Source organism: Semicossyphus pulcher, unplaced genomic scaffold (assembly GCF_022749685.1).
Source record: "Semicossyphus pulcher isolate SPU_LCO1_2020_fin unplaced genomic scaffold, fSemPul1.0.p SCAF_6, whole genome shotgun sequence".
Lineage (NCBI taxonomy): Eukaryota > Metazoa > Chordata > Actinopteri > Labriformes > Labridae > Semicossyphus > Semicossyphus pulcher.
Genome location: NW_027211737.1, coordinates 26,388,225 through 26,408,923, shown reverse-complemented (window position 1 = coordinate 26,408,923; position 20,699 = coordinate 26,388,225). Strand labels below are relative to the sequence as shown.

At 39.9% G+C, this 20,699-nt stretch overlaps 1 protein-coding gene across 1 annotated transcript; it reads left to right on the top strand.

The window, feature by feature from the left end:
• The first annotated feature begins 6,167 nt into the window (after window positions 1-6,167).
• atad1a (ATPase family AAA domain containing 1a) lies at window positions 6,168-18,058 on the top strand. Its single transcript, XM_069682868.1, has 10 exons — window positions 6,168-6,237; window positions 7,193-7,393; window positions 7,527-7,625; window positions 7,747-7,867; window positions 9,605-9,805; window positions 11,118-11,224; window positions 11,442-11,531; window positions 12,818-12,868; window positions 13,089-13,264; window positions 14,445-18,058. The coding sequence occupies exons 2-10, from the start codon at window positions 7,220-7,222 to the stop codon at window positions 14,572-14,574; spliced, it is 1,149 nt and encodes a 382-aa protein (XP_069538969.1). The 5' UTR covers window positions 6,168-6,237; window positions 7,193-7,219; the 3' UTR covers window positions 14,575-18,058.
• Window positions 18,059-20,699: the final 2,641 nt, after the last annotated feature.

Below are 20,699 nucleotides of genomic sequence, written 5' to 3'. Positions count from 1 at the left end.
AGCCACCCGAGTCATCACGCCTCAAGTCCAAGTTAAATTCTCAGGTCATTTACTTTTTGTCAAGTCAAGTTGCAAGTCATCAAAACAGTGAATCGAGTGGACTCGAGTCCAAGTCTCGAGTCCACATCTCTGCTTTTAACAAACTTGTTGTACGTTTCTGCTTCATGTTTAAATGATGGTCCTCATCGAAACAACAAAGGTCCTAAATAATACGATCTAATACGTTCTTCCCATATTGATTTGTGATTAATTGGATTCCAGATTAATAAGACTGACCAGTCTGAGATACTTTAATCTCTTAAACTGCTTCTAAAGTCTGACTAAAAGACCTGGAGACATTGAAATACATCACCATGGTTAAAGGTGATGCAGAGATCAGAGTTTTAAAAGTGAAGTTGTTGGAAAGTTAAGTTTATAAATGTCTGATTTCATTTTAAGATTAACAGTCGAAGGAGGGAAGCCACTGGGCTTTCTCCAGGCACACTCACACCGAGCCATGGATTTATTTAAAATGTGTTTAGTCAATCTCTCGTTTAATACAACAATATCAAAGCAATTAATGCCGACCACTTTTAACCCTCATCAGGTCTTCTTTAGGGTGTGTCGTCAAGTGGCCTGGAGGCAAGATGAATAAATACATACATCATAAATAGATTATAACATTTTAGCCTTCAAGAGAACCTGCCATTCACCTTGAGTTTACACCTTGTTACCTTGAGCACTCGTTATCCCTCTTTTTCATTTAAGATGAATTTAAATCATCTCAAGCTTTGAAGCCAACCTCCTGTTACATTTAACGATGGTAACACAATTGCTTCCTCTCTTAATGTGCCAAATGAATGCCCAGAAAGCAGCCGCACGAGGAACACTTGACCTTTTTAAGTAAATCTATGATGCAGGCTAATAATGGCCTCAGAACGCACTCGAGAAAAAGTACATGCTGCTGTTCAGTCAACCGGACATAAACTCTAAACAGAGGCAATTAAATGTCAGAAAAACATGTTGCATGCAGGCGTTACCCTTTTCCTTTCTAAGCTATAAAGACGTTCAGGATATGCGTGTGGGTATGAGCCACAGTACAGGCAGAGGAGGAGGGCCGCAGCCTTTCGCTGATGGAGGCTGATAACAGACTTTTATGCTGCATGTAGTGAAGGAAGAAGCGTTTACACTCCATCCGATGTGACAAGCGTCATGGCTGCTATCAGTGTCTGCAGGCTGCAGAATTTCACACGTATATTCTTAGAGGATGTTTAGCAATTTGAAACTTTAATGATGGTTGCTTCACCAAAGTTTTATTATGCAGCACTGTTTCTTCTTCCTCTTGTCAACACTGCTGTAGTTAAGAATATAATGTAACCCTTAGTTACAGTGGATTATTTGATCCCTTTATCAGCCTCACAGATGTTGACTCAGAACTAGCAAACAAGCTGATTTCCTCCTCAGAACAAGAAGTCTGACTACATTCTTTATCCACATGCATGGATAGATGTGCCATCGAGAATGTCTTCTCGGGTGTCTCAGGTGATGGAGGAGCAGGAAGAAAACAAATTATCGCTCTTCCTTTAAGACGTTTTCTCTTCTGCTGTCTGTGTCTCTGTAACCATGGTGAGGCCTGCACAGTGGAGGGAACTGTCAGTCTCTAACGATGGCTGTAATCATCTTTCATGGATGTCGGTGGGTTGTCAGCTTACCTGAGTTACCTTGGCAGAAGGAACAGAGAGTGCAGGATGCCCCAGGAAGCCTCAGACTTGTGTAATCGTATCGAAACACACCAAGACTTCTTTTCTGCGTCTCCTGCCGGCTTGTTCTTCTGTCGTTTCCTCTATGCCGAATGACAATAACAGGCTTATTTGCCACTTAATAGACCTGAATCATTTGTGTGTGACGCCTCGGAACAGTTGGCAGCTTAAAGGTGTGAAAAAGGCGACCAGGAATCGCACTACTGATAGAGACGGTTCATTGGTTGAATACATTACTTGTGTTTTTCATCCCTGCTGCCAATATTGTTTCTTAATGAGAATAACTGCATGACTGATATTTATGTATCACTTTCTAATAATGTCTGACCCTTTATAGATGGTTTGTCAGTTTCTACCGAGTTTTAGCTAATTGCTATTTTCCTCCCGTAGTCCCTGCTGTTGACCTGCCATCAGTAAAACAATGAAATCGTAAGAAGACATAGACATTAAACCACCCTATCCCCATCACAAATTATGTAGGCATGTTTGCTGAGTGTCCACTGTTTTGACAGATAAGAAAGTTTGAAAGTTTGTACACGTTATGAGTTCTGTTGGGAGATTGTTCCGTTGTTTTATGGCCATAAAAGAGAAGGTGGATTTGCCAAAGGAGGTCGTGCATTTTGGCAGTTGACCTGGTGGCTCGTGTTTTCGTTTCAGAACCGAGTGTAACTCAGAAAAATATCTTAAAAAATTAAGCTAAAATTTGAATGTAAAATAAAATGTTCAAAATGTAACATATTATATTTAGAGAGAATATTACAGTGATGATATTGATATGTTTTTTATCATGGATTTTGAAGGCGTTTTTACTGTGAGGAAGTGGTCTTAAGGCCGGTGTGCCTGCCAGAGTGCAGTATGAAACATGTATCACTGCATTTGGGTAGGTACTTGGTAAATGGAAAGGTAAATGGACTGTACTTATGTAGCGCTTAGGTGTCACATTCACACACCGATGGCAAAGGCCTAAGCGCCAATCTCCAATCAGATCTGCGCTCATTCATATACGATGCCACCAGGAGCAATTTAGGGTTCAGTGTCTTGCCCAAGGACACTTCGACATGCGACTGCAGCAGTCAGGGATCGAAGCCCCAACCTTCTGATTGAGACATGACCGACTCTACCACTGAGCCACAGCCGCCCCAATAGATTGATGCCTCAATTGTAAAGGAGCTTCTTTTACTACATTTTAGTGTGTTACACAACTTTTTAATCTGCTTTTTAAAATCAAGAGTTGGGTCAAGAGTGACACCCAAATATTCATTTTTTTGCCATCAAAAATGCACTTACATATGTTGGTAATCCATTATTAATTACGAGGGATGCCCGATATTATCGGCACGTTATCGGTATCTGCAGATTATAGCTTGAAAATGACTCATTCGCATCGGCCGATATGTCATTTTTCAGCCGATATTTTTTGCTGATATTTTGCGCCCATAAGACAACGCTTTAATTTTGCCTAAATGCTTTATGATTCTCTTTAAAAAAAATGTTACAAATAAATATGGCATTTTGTACATAAAATGCAAACAGACACTTTAAACACACATTCTATATGTGCCACTTTTAAAATGTTTGTAAGGTGTATTTTTTTGTATTTTAAAACTTCATTATAATGTATGAGAATGCAACTTAAGTACATGCTCTATTTAAAGATGACTTGTACTGACCTTTTAGTAGAAATGCCTTACCAGGGACAGGGGTTGCAAATTAGCCTCGGCTAGAAACCCTATATGCAATACATATGCCTCATGTTACTGTAACCTGTCACAATGTCTTTGCATTGTCTCTGACAAATAAACTAATAAATAAAAATAAATAAAGTAGTTTTCTTCTGTTGCCCAGTGAATGTGTACATTTTAAAAAGCACTGTATTATGTTATTTCAGCATCTGCCAGTGGGCCACTACAATAAGAGTAGGCATGATATCAATTCACTACAGGGGAGACTTGAGGTTCTCTGCTATAAAAACATGTGCCTAATATATCGGTGTCGAAATCGGTTGGAAAATAACGGCATACCGCCAAAAAAAATGGCGCATCCCTATTAATTACTTTATCATGAGCTACTTGTGTACATCTTAATAAGCTTGTAATAAATGGCTGCTGGTGCTGGTGCTGATTCTGCACGTTTTTCCTCTAGGTAAGTGGTCAATTAGAAGATATTTAAGGACACGTTTGAAAGATAAAAAAGTGTCTCTCTGAAAGGAAAATTTATCGACAAAGCTATGAGTTAACACTTCTGATAAACTCCCCATGACGCCTGAGGTCATAGGAAGTTGGACTTTATTTGTTAAGCCTCCTCTGAGTGTCCTTACTCCTTACATAAGAGAAAACTGGACAAATACAAAACAAAGTCCCCTTCTGCTCAAAAATGCATCCACTCCGCGGTCCACTTCCAGCACTTAGTGTTTTCAAAAATAAATCCTTTGGTTCCACGGGGTAACAGGTAAATAAATAATCCACTCCCAAATGATTCCTTATCCGGCTCTAGATAAAATCTCTTCCTGGGAGATTGAAAGGGTAATTAACTGCTGCTTGTGGCCAACGTTTACTCAAGTGTTAAGCAGTTTAACTCGCGCAGTTAAAAGGTAGATAAACATTCACTATTCAGTGGTTCCGCTTGTGAAATAAGGCGCATACAATGAGACATAATGGCGAAAGCATTACCCATGAACAGGGATTGATATATCTTGCTGCAAAACAATCACTTGGCAGCCTGTTCTCTCCAAAGAGTGCAGCTTTGGCATGTGAAAGGTGCAAGCAGAGTTTTATTTCAGCCATGGTGGAGGTTGACAGGCATGGGAGCTAAATGTGTTTTTTCTTTGTCCTACCAGCTTGAGAGTGGTTGTTTGGGCGAGGTGCGAAGCGTTGTGGGAGCCCCGGCTGCACTTTGCAGATACACAAGCCTTCGCTTTCATGCCCAGACCCATCAAATGGCCCTGTCAGGCTGCTATCTCCTGGGACTCGCTGCTGCAGTACAGGGGGATTAAAGCTTTTTATGAAGCCTTTTCACAGCCAAAGGTGTGCGCAATAGCAGCCTGTGTGCCATTTTCCTCAACAAGGGTGGACTTAACTTCTCTGGACGTTTAAAGCTGGAACCGTGCAGGATGAAATTCTGCATCCAATTTGGACAGCTAATTGGACAACAAAGGAGGGAGAGCATTTGGAGGTTTTTTACCAACACAAGTGTACAACAACAAAATGGAAAAAAAGACAATCCCTCTTTTGTAGCACATTGTTCTAAATCCAGTTAATTATGCTCATAGAGAAACCTTGTACACAGGGCCAGAATGTAGCTCCTGTGGACTGTGAGATGAATGTAACATGGTTTATTTTTGAGGTGCATTATTCAGGTTGATACAAAGGCTGTGAGTCGTTGAGAAAATACCAAAAGGAGCCAGTGTTTTAATTAAATCTTCTTATGCAGATGGTTGTAAATTACGGAGTTATAGTACATTTTTATATCTATCTATTCTTCTCGGACGTATCACTCTGTGTTTCAGGTGAAATCCAGAAGCAGACAACCGTGTGGAAACAAGCTGCAACAGCATTTTCAGATTCAGCTCACAATCTGTGACAATTAACAATCCCTTTGGCCCATGTGTGATAAATTGCTTGCAGGAGAAGCCCATTTGTTCCAGCCTTATCTTTGAGGCTGCTGTTGAGAGGACTGAATTATCTATTATCAGACAGCACTGGAAATGAGTGGAAACCAAACACAGATGAGAGCTTCAGATCCGATCCGTCTGCCAGAATGGGGTACATTTGCATGTAGTCTACCCCAGGACATGTGTGGGTGTTTGGTGTCCAGTCACAGTCAAATTGACAGGTCCACAGCCATCCCTAACAATTTATCCTGCTCCAAAAGATGCTGTAGATGGTGGTAACAATAGATATAAAAGATAACAAAATAACAAAAGATAACAAAGGGTGTGATAACAAAGGATGCTGTTACACTTTTACATCACTTTAAATGTGCTCTGAGGATATTTTAGTGAATCATTTTAAATTTAACATTTTGTGAGAGATAAAATCTTAAATTGCATCTCTTTGATGCACACATATTTTTTTGTTGTTAAGTAATTGTAGGCTAGCAAAAATCCCACGCTTAAATTTGGGCATTTAAAATGGAAGAGATTTACTTAATTAAACCATCTGTTATCTTATTAAAGACCAAAATTCACAAAGTCCACTCACTTTTCAGCCAACGTTTTACTGTAATATCAAATGGACATTGAATCCTTTGTGAACCAATAAAGGGTTGAACATCTGTTCACTACTTTTTTCGTTTGTTTACCTTCTGTTGTAGTGTTGATGATGCTGATATGTGTATCATCTGTGTGCATGCTCTGCCACCCAGTGGCTGACTGTATGAAATATGTGGAACGAAACCCCGGAACCAAGGCGTTTGTTCCTACCCGAGTTACTAAGTGTGATGCACCTTCGTTGCTAGTGTTTTGGTATTCCTGTGACATTTCAGTGGATTCCTGTTCTTAGTAAGTAGGACTGTTTTGTCTTTTAACTTAGGGATGTAACATTTATGAGTGCCAGCGTACAGCGCGCGTGAGAAAAAGTTGTCTTTAGCGTTTAGGTTTTGAACGTTTCCGATTCTGTTAAAATGACAGCTGGCTGCTTGCTAGCTGCAGTGTTAGCTTTAGCTTGGAGATGCTAACTTGCGAGTTATTAGGACTTGTTCATTTGTATTAAACTATTAATATAACTGTTAACGTAAAAAAAAAAGATAAATTGTGTTGATTTGTAATTGACCTGTTCAAATAGCGTTAGTAACAAGTATTTTGAGTGTCAGACGGGTTAGCTTAGCCATTTTACGCCAAACCTCCAATAAGAAATTGAAAGTAAAGTAAACTGCACATATTTTGATGATCATACAGTAAAAAACATTATTGACGATCTATGGCTAATAAACCCGTGTCAATCTTTAGTACGGTATAAACTATGTCTAATCCGAAAAGCAGTCATTTGTCAGTGTCATTTTAATAAAATCTAAACTTTGAATTAGTTGCATCGTAGCTTACTCTCTGCCATTGTAGATGCATTTTGGTTGTTAACCAGGAGCACTTAATGTGGGTTAAATATTATTTACATGTGAAAAATGTTCAACTGAATACAAGAATGTACTGTAAAGCAACATTCAGTTGTGTTATTTGTTAAATCAATAATTAACGGATTATAGCTCACACACCAGAGTGGAGCATAGCTTTGCCTGCACTAGACAGAATACCATAAAATTTGATTGCTGACCTATTGGCACCGGAGGAGGTGCGACAGGCTGAAGTGCCAAAGCAAGAAACAACACTGTACAACAATCTATCAGATTGCAATCTCAATGGGGTTTTCTGGTTCTTGTGACCTGCATGTAGTGTGACTCTATTTGCCATATTCTCACATAGTCTCATTCACACATTGTCCGTTCCCTCTATCTTTATCAAGCCAATGGACTGACATCGGCAAGCAAGGATGCTGCTTAAAGATCTCCCCAGAGAGGCCCTGATGCGGCCGTTGTCCAGGAATGAAGTGCTGGGCATGTTGTTGAGGCTGACCATCTTTGGAGCAGCGACCTACTACAGCATCAAATGGGTTGTAGATGCTATGGATCCTACGTCCAAACAGAAAAACGCAGCCAAGAAAAGGGTACATTAACATTTAATTGTTAAGTTAGAACAAGTTGAAATAGCTATCTGTCCAGGTTGTCTGCTACCGGTAAAACATGCAGCAGTCTGAAAAAAATCCGGTATTATCTGAAGTTTGTGTCTTATCTCTCCAGGCTGAACAGCTGATGAAGAGGATCGGCGTTGAGGGTGTCAAACTAACAGAGTATGAAATGAACATTGCATCTCACCTCGTTGATCCCCAGACTATGAAGGTAACACTTGTAATCCTCAGCCCATGTTATTGACATTTTCAAGCATCAGTACATTTTAACCTTTTATTTATCATAACACTTTCCCAGACAGGATTTTTCACAGTACTCTACCTTCCTACAGGTGTCCTGGAGAGATATAGCAGGTCTGGATGAGGTTATCAATGAGCTGCAGGACACGGTCATCCTGCCGTTTCAGAAGAGACACCTTTTAGCTGGATCCAGACTCTTTCAGCCTCCTAAAGGTACCACAACATATCATCTAAACACAACTATGACGGACAAATTGAACACGTAATTTAAGATAGATGCTATGATTATTGGACACAATAAGATTTGTCTTTTAGTAATAGTGATTGATGTAAGAATGGATCAGAAATCACACATGATATCAGTCGTCATTTAACCCAATGTGCTTGTAGAAAGTATTAGGACTTACATGTTGTTTTAGCTTTGATCTTGAGATGAAACAGTAAGAATAAAGTGCTGTCTTTCAACACGTCTTCTCACATTTCCCCTCAACTTCAAGGCTACTAGCGTTAATGTATTCTTTAATGAAACACATGGAAAGATTAGACAGAGGTCAGGGGATTTATTCGGCCAGTCAATAATAATAATAATAACATCTTTATTTATGTAGCACCTTTAAAAACAGATGTTTACAAAGTGCTTTAACAGACAAAGCAAGGGCAGAAACTCAAGAAGGTCACAGAATACACATTTAACAATCAGGTCAAACCGAGAGAAGTCTAGAAAATTCAACAAAATGCAAACGCAAAAGTTCAAAAAGAATAAATGCAAATAAAAGGAATAAAGAGAGATAAAGTAAAGAGATAAAAAAAGAATAAAAGATTATAAGAAGACAACCTAAAAACATTTGAAACGGTAAGACAAATAAAAGATAAATAAATAAGTAAATAAAATCAATAAAGGACAGTAAGGGTAGAACATCAGACGAGGACTGAATGACAGATTAAAATCATGAATACATTTAAAAGTGATTCAAAAGAAAAAGATCCTTATTTGCCCTGTCTTTATGTTGAGCTTGATTATCCTCTGACTTTATCCTTAAATTGAGGCACTGTGTGTGGAAGGAGCAAAACAGTTAACACTCTATTCTGAGGGAAATCTGCTTTTAACCTAATTTACTCTTCGCTAAGCCCCGCCCCCCATGGTTACTGTTGCTATGCCTGTCAGGCTTTCGCACCAGCATGTAAATATTATGGCGCTTTCAACTATAACAGTGAGAGATGTTCAAAGGGAAATATGATCAAATTTGAGAAAATCTGCTGTCAGATTTTATATACACACCTTACGGCATCTGAAAGTTTGACAGGCCTCCCGTGCCTAGTTACGGTTGCTAAAATAGGATTGGCTATTCAAGGGAGGGGCTTAGCAAAGGGTCAATTGTCAATTTTTTATTTAATTTTATTTCTTAAAGTATAGAACCAAAATAGTAAGAATCCCGTCGGTTTCACTGTTCAGTGTTATAAACCTCTTCAGTTTGTCTCTCTGTCCTTCTCTTTGTTATTATTTTTATAAAGCCATCTGTTGCAGCATGCCTCCGTCTACAGCTGCAGTATGTGCCAAAAAAGCTTCTGACAGGATTTGTACACTTGGCAGCCTGACAGCACATGATCACTGAGAGGAATACTTAACTTTCTGTCGAGTGTTTTTATTGTCTGGCACAAAGCTTCACACAGAGCCTCGGGATGAGTCAACCTCCAAAATTAGCTGCTTTGGGAATCCAGTTAAACTCCTAGTCTCCTACGTTTATTTGTGTCATTAAACTTTCTAAGTCTGCAGGAAGTTTGGCCAAATGTTTGTATATGTTAGAAGAGACCAGGTTACGAAACAAACTCCCCTCAGACACAGTGGATTGTTCAATGATATTTATAGGATTTTTAATTTTGATCCGAACCATAACAGGAGCTGAAATTCTACAATAATTCCTTATTTATATTCATCTTTCGTCCTTGCAGGTGTTTTATTGTTTGGCCCTCCGGGATGTGGGAAGACCATGATCGCCAAGGCAACAGCCAAAGCCTCGGGCTGCAAGTTTATCAACCTCCAGGCCTCCACGCTGACAGACATGTGGTACGGTGAATCACAGAAGCTGACCGCTGCTGTCTTCTCATTGGCTGTCAAAATCCAGCCCTGCATTGTCTTCATTGATGAGATTGGTGAGCTTCTCTAACAAGACGCATGTCAAGAGTGATTACTTTGAACATGTTAGTTTATACACTGTCAGATGTGATTTGTCTTACTTATCTTTTTCTTCACTCTTTCAAGCGTAAATTATACTAAAAAGCTGACGCTGTTATTGTTTTGATGCTTTTCTTACCAGAAAAACGTCAGCGTTTTTCTTTTTAAATGTCAGTCTAGCTTCTAAAACAGCGTTGAAAAACAGGAAAAAAGACATTTCTTATATAGGCAAGCTGCTCTTTTAAAGGAGAAGTCCGGTATTTTTAAACCTGGGCCCTATTTTTATCATAGGAGCTAAAACTTTTGGAATCAGTCCAGTAGACGGCCTCCGCCGCAATGGCTGCAACATAATCCCCTGGGGCAATTGCACCCGATCAAAGTATACGTCCACTAAAAGTGCTTGTTTTTGACACTGACAGGCTCAGATTGTTACTCCAGGTGTAACCAGAAACTGAAGTCTCGCTCACGGAGAAGTCTCTCTCTGAAATCTTGCAGACTGAAGTAAAAGTAAAAAGTAGTTCTTAAAAAGTACTCAAAGTAAAACGTAGTTACTTTCCTACCCTGCTAATTTTTATATGATTTTTTACAGGAGTTGCTGATTTTGTACCGCTACTTCGCTCGGTTAGTTAGTTTGTGTTGTTGTGTGGTGTTTTAGAGGGTTAGTTCGGTTTTGAACTAACGTGTGTTACGACATGTAATGACACAGAGGTAGACCAGCAAGTCCCGTGTTCTGCAAGGTTAAATTACTGTTTTTGGTAATGGTGTCTGGTGGCTTTGAAGAGAGTGATCTAACGGCTGCTTCTGGTTAAACAAAAAACTTCCTTCAGTCTGTGTCAAAGGTGGTGTTTCCTCCGAACTCTCTTCTGTCCCGTTCATGGTTCACTCACGTTATGCGTCAAGCCCGTGTCGTTGCAGCTCCCCTTCTTCGCTTCGGACTCAATGAAAATCATCACTGACACTTTGATCTGATTGGCCTGTTTTTGATGCGATGCATTTAATTGGTGTCTGGTCCAAGTCAGTTTTTCTTTCTAGCACACAACATCCATAGATAAATATTTTACCCAGAACTCCTTGCCCCACCTTTCACAGTTTGAGACCCTCTGATTCAGGATATCACGACAGGCTCAAATCCATTCTTTATTAAAAGTGCAATATCCGGCTAATATACAAGCAAACCAGTCTAATCCTATTTCATCCCCATGAAATGACTCAACCTGTTGGTCTCCGTCTGTCATGTAGATGAGTTTGTCTTCATTCTTGTATTTTTGCGCCTTGTCTCGTGTGTGTTAGAGTCCTTTCTGAGGAACCGCTCCAGCCTGGACCACGAGGCCACAGCCATGATGAAGGCCCAGTTCATGAGCCTGTGGGACGGCCTGGACACTTCCTCAACCACCCAGGTAACACAGCCAGAGCTCTTTGTTATACTCTGCTGGTACTGAAATATAGCCATCAGTTTAAGTCACATTCATGGGGTCTGTTTTGTCTGTTATCAGAAACTGAGTTGAAAAGAAGTGCTTATTTTTGCCGGACTTGGATCCTTTTCCACATGGTGCTTGTGTTGGTTTGAGGAGCAGGTGGTGTTGTCAGCGTGATGTATTCACATTGTGATTGTAGGTGATGGTGATGGGAGCTACAAACAGACCGCAGGATGTTGATCCAGCCATTCTGCGCAGGATGCCCGCCACGTTCCACGTTGGCCTGCCTGTAAGACACATGCACATGCAGCACAAACACTTTCTATTTATGTAATACGGATTAATGCACATAGATAAAAACAGTGTGTAGTTTGATCAAATATATTCCAGTATCTGTATATTTACATTTTTGTAATGCATGATGCAATTTTATCCACGACGAAAAATAATCTAAGCCTCTGTTTAAAGATAATTACCACAATTGTTTTAGCATCATTTCCACGTTTCCCACGCATTATATTGATGGCCGTCAAAGTAAATTTGCGCACCAACTTAAGCATTTTTATTTTTGTAATCTGTCAAAGAAAACGACACCATCCGCAATTAATAATAGAGAGAGAGAAATAATGAAGCCTGAAGTACTTTTGTACTTGTAAGATATGAAAGAGATCATTCATACTGCTTTAAATTATGGTTTTATATTTTTTTTAATTTATTATCTATTTGTCCTTCCTGCATTCTGAGTGGATTTTAGTCAGGTTTATGCGTAACTTCTTCATATCTTTCTGAAGATACAGTTTGCTCTGAGTTTGTAAAATATGTCGATCAGCTGGCGGCAGACTTGTCCGTGTTTAGATTGGTCATTTGCTCCAAACAACGCCTCTTTAATGTGAAACCCTGGGTTGACTTATCGAGTTGAGAACCGGCGTCGTGTCATTGCCTTTGTCAGGTTAAGTGAAGCCAGATCAGGAAAAGATAACCTGGGTCTGTTGAACTCGCCTCGAAGTACAGGCCCCAGGTGAACCTCATTGAGCAATCACCTGGGAAGAGACAACAGAAGGGTAAAAGGGACAAACGGAACACGGACAGCCGTAACAGTGTGCGTGTGTGTGTGTGTGTGTGTGTGTGTAAAAGAGAATGGAGGGAAAGCAAGGTGAGGAGATTTAAGTTGTAAAGAGAATAAATACAGAAACACTGTATTAACTATATAACACTATAACACTGATTAGCTATATGTATTTACTGATTGAAATGTACGGTTTTAACCGAGTCCTTTAGCTACACATAAAGAATAGGAACGTTGCCTGAACACACAGAATTGTCTCTCAGGTTGTCTCATGGCTGCTGTCTTAACCATAAAAGCACAGGATAACCATTTATCACGTACAATAAAAGATCAAATCAATTAATCAAAATCAAACTCTGTCAACACACTGAGCTGTCTCTAATCTCTTCCCTATTGAAGTCATAGCTTGTTACTTTAAATGTATTAACACATGCTGTATACTGTCTTCAGGCAGTTGAAATGGTACTTACACAGCACTAATAAGAACCCCTGTCCTTCTGTCTTTGCAGAGCACCAGACAAAGACAGGACATCCTGAGGCTGATTCTAGCAGGAGAAAATGTAAGATGAGATTTCTTTTCATCCCAGTCAGCTGTAAAAGAAATGATTCTCTTCAGTGCTCTCTTTGTCACTCCCAGAGACCATTTCACACCTGTATTTTCCCTGTCAAATCACATTAAAGTCTATCTGATCGCCCATGAACAGTAGGCACTTGATTTTGACAGCTAACACATGAATTCTGTGTAACCGTCTCATCCTGCTGTCATGCTTTTCTGCCCAGCTGAGCAACGCCATTAATCTGAAGGAGATTGCTGAGAGGACAGACGGTTACTCTGGCAGTGACCTCCGGGAGCTGTGCCGCGATGCCGCCATGTACCGAGTCCGCGACTACGTCCGCAAGGAGCAGATGAGGCAGATCGCTCAGCAGCTCCACGACAGCGAGGAGGAGGAGGAGAAGTATGACTCAGATCCAAACACCCACAAGATTTCATGGCCTTTGTGTCCACTGAGCATGTCTTTGTTTAGCTGCAGTACCTGCCCTGAACAGTGTGCGGTTAGACCAGTGTGGGTTTTTAAAAAGCACATAGCAATGTTATTTTTAGAGATGTATAAAACGAGAGTATTTAACTTTAAATTAGAGGAATCTGGTTAATTATAAAAACATCTGATATTTTATAAAAGACTCGATGTCTGATCTGTGTAACCCGTGCCTCGGCAGTTGCTAAGCGACAGTTGAAGCCCTCTTGAAGCAAGACTTTTTTTTCTAAAAGAAGAAATATTCTTTACTTTAGTTTTGAACAGCCTTTACAATAAACTCAAAGCTCAGTTGTCACCAGTTGTGAAACCAGGCAGTAGTGTGTTGTTTTAAATGGACGTAAGGAGGTGAAACACATTGCCAAAGGCTCTGCACAGACATGCAGCCTCACTGTAGTCTTGTATTACAGTCGTATACTCAGGAATCATCTGTGGTGTTTTTAAAAATGGCCTCTGAGAAGTTAGTTTGTACACAAGAATTGTTCACATAAACAGAAATAAGGACCCTGCTATTGCAGCAAAAATGTTATTGCAACCAAATAGTCACCATGTCAGGATCATGAAGAAATGTAAATGACATCAGCACTGAGGCAGGCAAGATATGTAATAAATGCATTTGCACAACTTAAAAGATAACGCGTATTAAGTCTTTAATATTTAAATTTAATACAGATATATTTAGATGAGAGATAACAGAATATTTGGGTTGCATGATGGTGCGGTGGTTAGCACTGTTGCCTCACAGCAAGAGGGTTCCTGGTTTGGATCCCGGGTCGGACGAAGGGGGTCGGACTGTAACACGCTGCTGTATGTCAAGATTGATCAAGCTGGTGCCTCTGAATCACACAGCAGACTCTTATTTCACTGGTTGATGATAAATTATAACATACAGATAAATGTACATGATAACAAACAGCTGATCTGTGGCCTCGTGCTGACGCCCGAATCACAGCTGTGATGATACTCAGTACATCACTTCCTCTTATGTGAATTATGAAAACTGTGTACTATGAAGATTAGTACTTCCTGTATACAATAAGTATGAAATATGGAACATTGTTGTTCTTGTATGCCTTCTGACCTTTTGTGTCTTTTGCTGCAGACCGGTGGATGAGGAGCGGCTGCGGCCGGTCACCCAGTTGGACCTCCTCTTCGGCCTGGACAAGATGAAGGAATCCAAGCGGGCCACGGCCTTAATGTTACCCACTGTTGCCGAGGTTCCCCTGGACTAAACTCCAAACCTGCGACACAGACAGGAAAACATTTCCTTCTGGCAAAGCAGTGGCGTTGGCATGTTCCTTGCCAAGCAGAGGCTCCTCCAACGTGTCAGAGGTGCAGCTGGAAAAGTCTGCAAACATTATTAGAAGTTTATTTATTAGGCAGGGGTTGTTCTGAGCATGCTCACTTTCAGCACAGCCCTGCTACATGTGTACAGTTACAAAACATTCCCAAATCTAATATCTCCTTGAAGAATGTCACGTTCAAGAAAGTTTGTCATGAAGAGGAGAAAGCACCTTTCATAAACTTTATGAGTCCAGCTGAAGTCAAAGATTATAATGCTTTAAAAACTACTCTGCTGCACCACCAGAAGGATTCCTATACCGGCCCAACACGTGACCCTAAGGGGGGATTAAGCGTGATGACTAAAGATGAGTGAGTCATTCCAAGTCTGAACTCTGAACAGACCAGATTGATTACTACATCAACTACCACTCCTGTTTTTCTTCATGGGAAACATATGATTGAATTTCAGAGATTTTAAAGGGATGTTACTCAAAGCTCCCAGTGCTCCCAGGTCACGTTTTCCGCAAAATAGTGTTGTATGACAGCAACTTACAGTCATGCATATCGGTTTTACCACTTTTGCAAGTTACAGGATGTTTAACAAATACATTGCTTCAACAGATTCAGGATTGTTAGCATCCAATCAAAGAATTTACTCTCCTAAATGTCAGATTGAACTCCTCCTCCATTTCTTATCTCGTCATTTTATCCTAAAACCTGCTTAGATTCAATTGCTTTCTCTTGGTGGAGCTCTGGTACTGTTTTGACTTCTTTTAGAGCTGAAAAGAACATTGGAGGCATCACTGTTTGCTTTGAGTTGTTTACATAGTTTTTGTTTGTTTGATTTCATCTCTGCTTTTAAAAGTAAGGGTGATAAATTTAGCCAGTTTGAGGTTGTTAAAGGGAACTCCAGTAATGTTAAAGGAGCACTTCGCCCCTGGAAAAAACCACTGTCAGTTAAAGCTGGTGTTCTCTGTAGTCGATAGAAGCAAAAATATTTGAAATTGGCGTCATAGCTGTGGAGAAAGTTGTACAAACAGCTCTTGGTTTCCCCCATTCTACATTCCTAACACCCAGCATGCATTGCCTCTGAAAGGAAAGACCCAGCGAGAGACGCTGAAGTGAAATAGTACCGTTTTCCAGTCAAGGACATTGATCACTGCAGGCAATGGCTCAGAGCGGTACAGAATCTGAAATACGAGGAGAATATACCGGTGGATCGTCTAAAAATCGTCAGGTCTGCAGTCTACATTTCAAACCTGACGATTTTGAACGCACCCTAGATTGAGGAAGTGTAGTTAAGCGAGCTCCCTGGCCTCCGCCAGATGACGTGTTTTATGTGGTCAGGGCCCATTGGAGAAGCGGATAGCGTCCTCCAAAGGCACAGAGTGAAAGTGCATTTTAAGTCACTTTAAAGGGATGTTACTCGAAGAAATAATTCAGCTGATCCCAGTGCATGCATATCATTTTAACCACTTTTGCAAATAACAGGATGTTTAACAAAGACATTGCTTTATCAGATTCAAGATTATAAGTATGCAATCTAAGAATGTGCTCTTCTAATGTCAGATTTAAGTTGAATAACGCAAAAACCACTCCTCCTCCATCTCTTATCTTGTCGTTTTATCCTGAACCTGCTTAGATTCAAATGCTTTCTCTTGGTGGAGCACTGGTACTGTTTGACTTCTTTTAGAGCTGCTTTGAGTTGTTGTTTACATAGTTTTTGTTTGTTTGCATCTCTTTAAAGGTGACAGAGGATGCATTTAGCCAGTTTGAGGTTGTAAAAGGGAACTCCAGTAATGTTCTTCATATAATGAGTTACTGCTCCCAAGGAGTGCACACTCTGAATCTTCTTTTTTACATTACAATAACGTCTAACAGTTAGATGTCTGTGTTAAGTCATGAAGTACGCACTGCTGTAGATGCTGTAGAAGAGGAAGAGCAGAGTCAGCTATTTTAAAAAAATAACACAGCTCTGTGAAACACCGGTCATTCACTGAAAACTGTACGCTGGACTTGTTCATCAGTTTTCAGGACATTATTGCAGTATTTGAGATAAAACAAAATATGAATGTTGTAAGCTTGAGTTTGGTCTGGAAGCTCCTGGAAGCATTTCTCAGAGCTGACAGTTTTTTGTGGAGACAAAAGCAGATAACAAAACAAACACTTAAACCCTAACAAGAACCACAGCTATAATGATAGGAGTCAGTGCAGCAATAAAAAACACAGTTATTATCCTATAATTACATGTCTGTAAAACTATAATCACGTTCTGTATCACTGCTCAGTCTTAGCTGTTAGCGGGCGTGTTTTAGGAATAGTGCTGTGTGCATGTTTGTAAATGGAGAAGCATTAGACTATGATGCTCATGATTTTCCAACCAGTAGCTGTTACTTCTGAATGTTAAAATCCTCCCTGTGTTTTTGAGCATCACATTTACTGTGTTTCCATATATTGTTTCTTCTTTTAAGCTTTTTTAATTAACTTTTCATGTCACGTTCTGTGCGTCGATCAACAGCTGAAAGCAGCTGTCTGTGGCTGCAGCAGCACACATCAGGGTTTCCTTTGTCACTTGACTTTTATTCCCACTTTAAGGAGAGCTTTTAATCGTCTGTCAGTGTGAACTTGTTATCACTTGTTTCTCCCTTCACTCTGTATAAAAAGCCTCATTAGCTGCCACATGGTCACCGCATGTGCTCATGAATCTGTTGGTGGGGCTCACACAGACCTTCTCTCCCACGCAGTCTGAGAATAACCGAACATATTATCCTTCAGCCATGACCACGTGGGGGCGCTGTAGCTTCACCGTCCTGCTACAGGGGCAGCCGGGGACATGGACTGCTCATGTGTGGAGTACTTTTACAGCATTATTGTGAGACAATTAAATCCCTGCTAACTGGATTGTTGCTCTTCATTAGAGCACCTCAGGTGACAGTGAAAGGTCAAAGTGTTGCCATGTGAACAAATAATTGTCTCTGCAGCTCGCAGGTCTGAGCTTCTCTGGAGAAAGGACAGACGTGTGAACGATTTCCCTTAATGCAACACCTCATCAGGTCATTCCCTCAAAGCGTCAATATGCAGGTATATGTAAATAATTCTGATAACTATGTATATGTGTTGAATATGATATCTACATTCACGTACTGTAAAGTGTATTTATCAAATTTCACTGAAGAAAATGTTTTTCTTTTTTCAACCAGCAAAGTATTACCTCATTATTTCAGCATGGATCTCAACCTGTTTGTTTGTCCTGACCCTGTTTTAGTGTTTCAGTGTAATAAATGTCATCACTCCTACATGACGACTCGAATTATATTTCAGTGCGGTACTCTCTGAAACTTAGTTATTGTTAGTTGAGCGTTATTATTGAATTTCTAACGTGGCTTAAGGTCAGAAATATCCCATAGTGGATGACCATCTCGATATAAGGCTATAGTTATAAATGTTGGTAAATGTTAATAAAGGGTATTTATAATTTAGTAAAGCTTTTTTTTTTACATCAACAAAGACTATGGCTACTAATGACCTACAGAGGCTTCTTAGATCTGAAGAAGCCTTTCAGATGAGAGGTGAAACGTCTTCAAGAATTTCAACCAAGTCCAGCTGCCTTTTGGATTAAGCTTAAAATTACCATGACCTGGACGACTGAGAACCTTCACAGACGTCAATAAAGACATAAAGGATACTCACAGACACATAAAAAAAGCCATTATCAATTGATCAATCACACAAGGCCAGGGGATACAGGTAAGAAGGGAGGCAAGTATCTAATGACAATTAGGGCCTTCATTCACTGGCTTAAATGATAGAGCAAACTTACACCGCAGATGCTCCAATAGAAAGCTTTAGTATATGGTTTATTATTTTAATCAATACAGACATTACTATGTACTTGTCAATCCCTTAAACTGCCATGTTTTGTTATTTAAGAGATCTCAGAGGCTTCCATATAGGCCACAGAAAATCTTCGGGTGAAACACCAAAAAAAAAGCCACCGCACCGCAGCTGGGTATGCATTTATTTTCTTCCACACAATTATGAAGAGTATAAGAACAATTCTGATTTAAATGAATAGTACATAATGTAGAAATTGTGACAATATCGGTCAGATTATTCAGGGCTTTCCACAAACATGCCCCTGGACCCCCCTAGAGCCCCACACAAAAAAAGCCCAAATTTGTTGGCTTCTGGCACATTTTAATGGCACTATTCTATCATATACACTATTATTATTATTATGATTTTGCTAACCCATTAACAGTAAGGAAATTATTGCAAAGGAGAAATAGGCCTCTTGAGTGTTTTAGCACACTATGTGTCTGTAAGTTTGGTACAAAATAATTCCCATAGGAATGCTGTTTAATTAACTTACTAACTCATTTCGACCCAGACAGATGTGATCACTACAGCACTTTCCACTGTAAAAGCAACAGGCATACAATTCTAGTGAAAATTACATACAGGCTACTGCTACTATTTGTAATGCATCTTAGAGATTGCTCCGTTGTAAAAGCACAATGTAAGCTAGGCTATATGTAACCCGGTGGTAAATAAATTAAACATTGAATGTAGTATATGTTCTTTGTTGTTTTCTTCTACATGTGACATTGTTAAGTCACTGAAATGTGAATTAGACTGTTATTGTGCCGCCACAGGCAGTTGCGGACTTTGGTCACAAGGTGGCAGCACTGGTTGATAATAGCGGTACTCCGCCAAGTGCATCATGGGCCTGCTTCCTGACAACATAGCACGCGAACGATCTGGAGATTTACCGACTGAACGGTGCTGATACCCGTCGTGTAAAGTAGTTAAAAGCATAACGTGAAAGCAGACATCTTGTTAAATACTACTGTACAAATATGTTAACTAAGTTATCTGTCAATATTTCAACGGGATGGTTTGTTTTAGGCATTACTGGCTTGGATGTTGAGGGATTTTGGTTTGGTTAATTTTGGGCGCCAGCTGCCAAGCACTGTGTGTCCATTTGCATGGTTATGTTAGCTAGCGTAAAACAGCACACTATGCAGTTGTTCTTAGTAAATGGTGAAACAATACAGCTTTTATATATATTTTATCTTTATATTAAGGCAAAGACGGTGTAGTCTCCACGGAGCTCTTTATTGAAATGTGTTGAAATATAAACTGTGTGCTTCATTCATATCCATTTTACGTTTATAGATTTGTTTGGTGGGTTTATTGTTGTTAAATATGTTTTTAACAGGTTTCATCTTCTGTTTTCTATTGATAGCCTTAGCCCACTGCAGTATTTTCTTGTATATTGTTGAGATTTTGTTTATTCATTTTATTGTTTTTATCTGAAGCCATTCTGGCTAAAGGCTGACTGAAACGGTAAAAGCTCATGCACAGTCATGTAGCTTATGCACTCTGTTAAAGTTACCTAAAACTGTGTTTAACAATAAAACTAATGCTGCGTTCACATGGATTCAGGCAGACGGACAACACCTTTTAGACGGCACAGGAAAAGCAAACAAACACATGGCAGGGCGGCAAAACTAAACATGCATGACGAGAGGTTGCTATGCTGATGTTTAATAAGCTATCTATCTTTTCATGTCATGCCTCTGTAGGATTTTAAACGCTGGTCATAAAATTCAGGTTGTTGTACCAAAATGCTTCTCGTCCAGATAGCCCATGTTTTCTTGTTGCGTGAGGGAGGTACGTAACAACGGTTGTAAATTCCATTGCGGAAGACCGCTAGAAGTTACACACAGACCTAAAAGTAACGTACCGTTACCGTTGCCGGCAATCTCTGCCATCCTCACCACATTTAACCGTCCTGCTCTCAACTACTATAATGATATCCCATTTGCCATCTACGGTCTGCCTGAATCCATGTGAACTCAGCATAAGGCTACTAGAACCCCAAAGTAATTGTAACCTTTGTGGCATCTAATTCCACGGGCTACAGTATGTAAAGGTAATTTATTGATGGTTCATTCATTGAGCCCATTGCTAATGCTATCTGTGCGTCGTCACATTGCTCCCACCGGTCTTGTACGGTGCTTTTCCAGCTTGTAATAATGACGACCGCTCTTGGTGCAGTAAAATGCAA

Excerpts from the sequence above, each read along its gene's own strand:
- atad1a (XM_069682868.1), top strand. The coding sequence starts at position 7,220 with ATGCTGCTTAAAGATCTCCCCAGAGAGGCCCTGATGCGGCCGTTGTCC. Across the intron at positions 11,532-12,817 it reads CGTTCCACGTTGGCCTGCCT|AGCACCAGACAAAGACAGGA; the intron begins GTAAGACACATG and ends CTGTCTTTGCAG. Across the intron at positions 13,265-14,444 it reads AGCGAGGAGGAGGAGGAGAA|ACCGGTGGATGAGGAGCGGC; the intron begins GTATGACTCAGA and ends CTTTTGCTGCAG.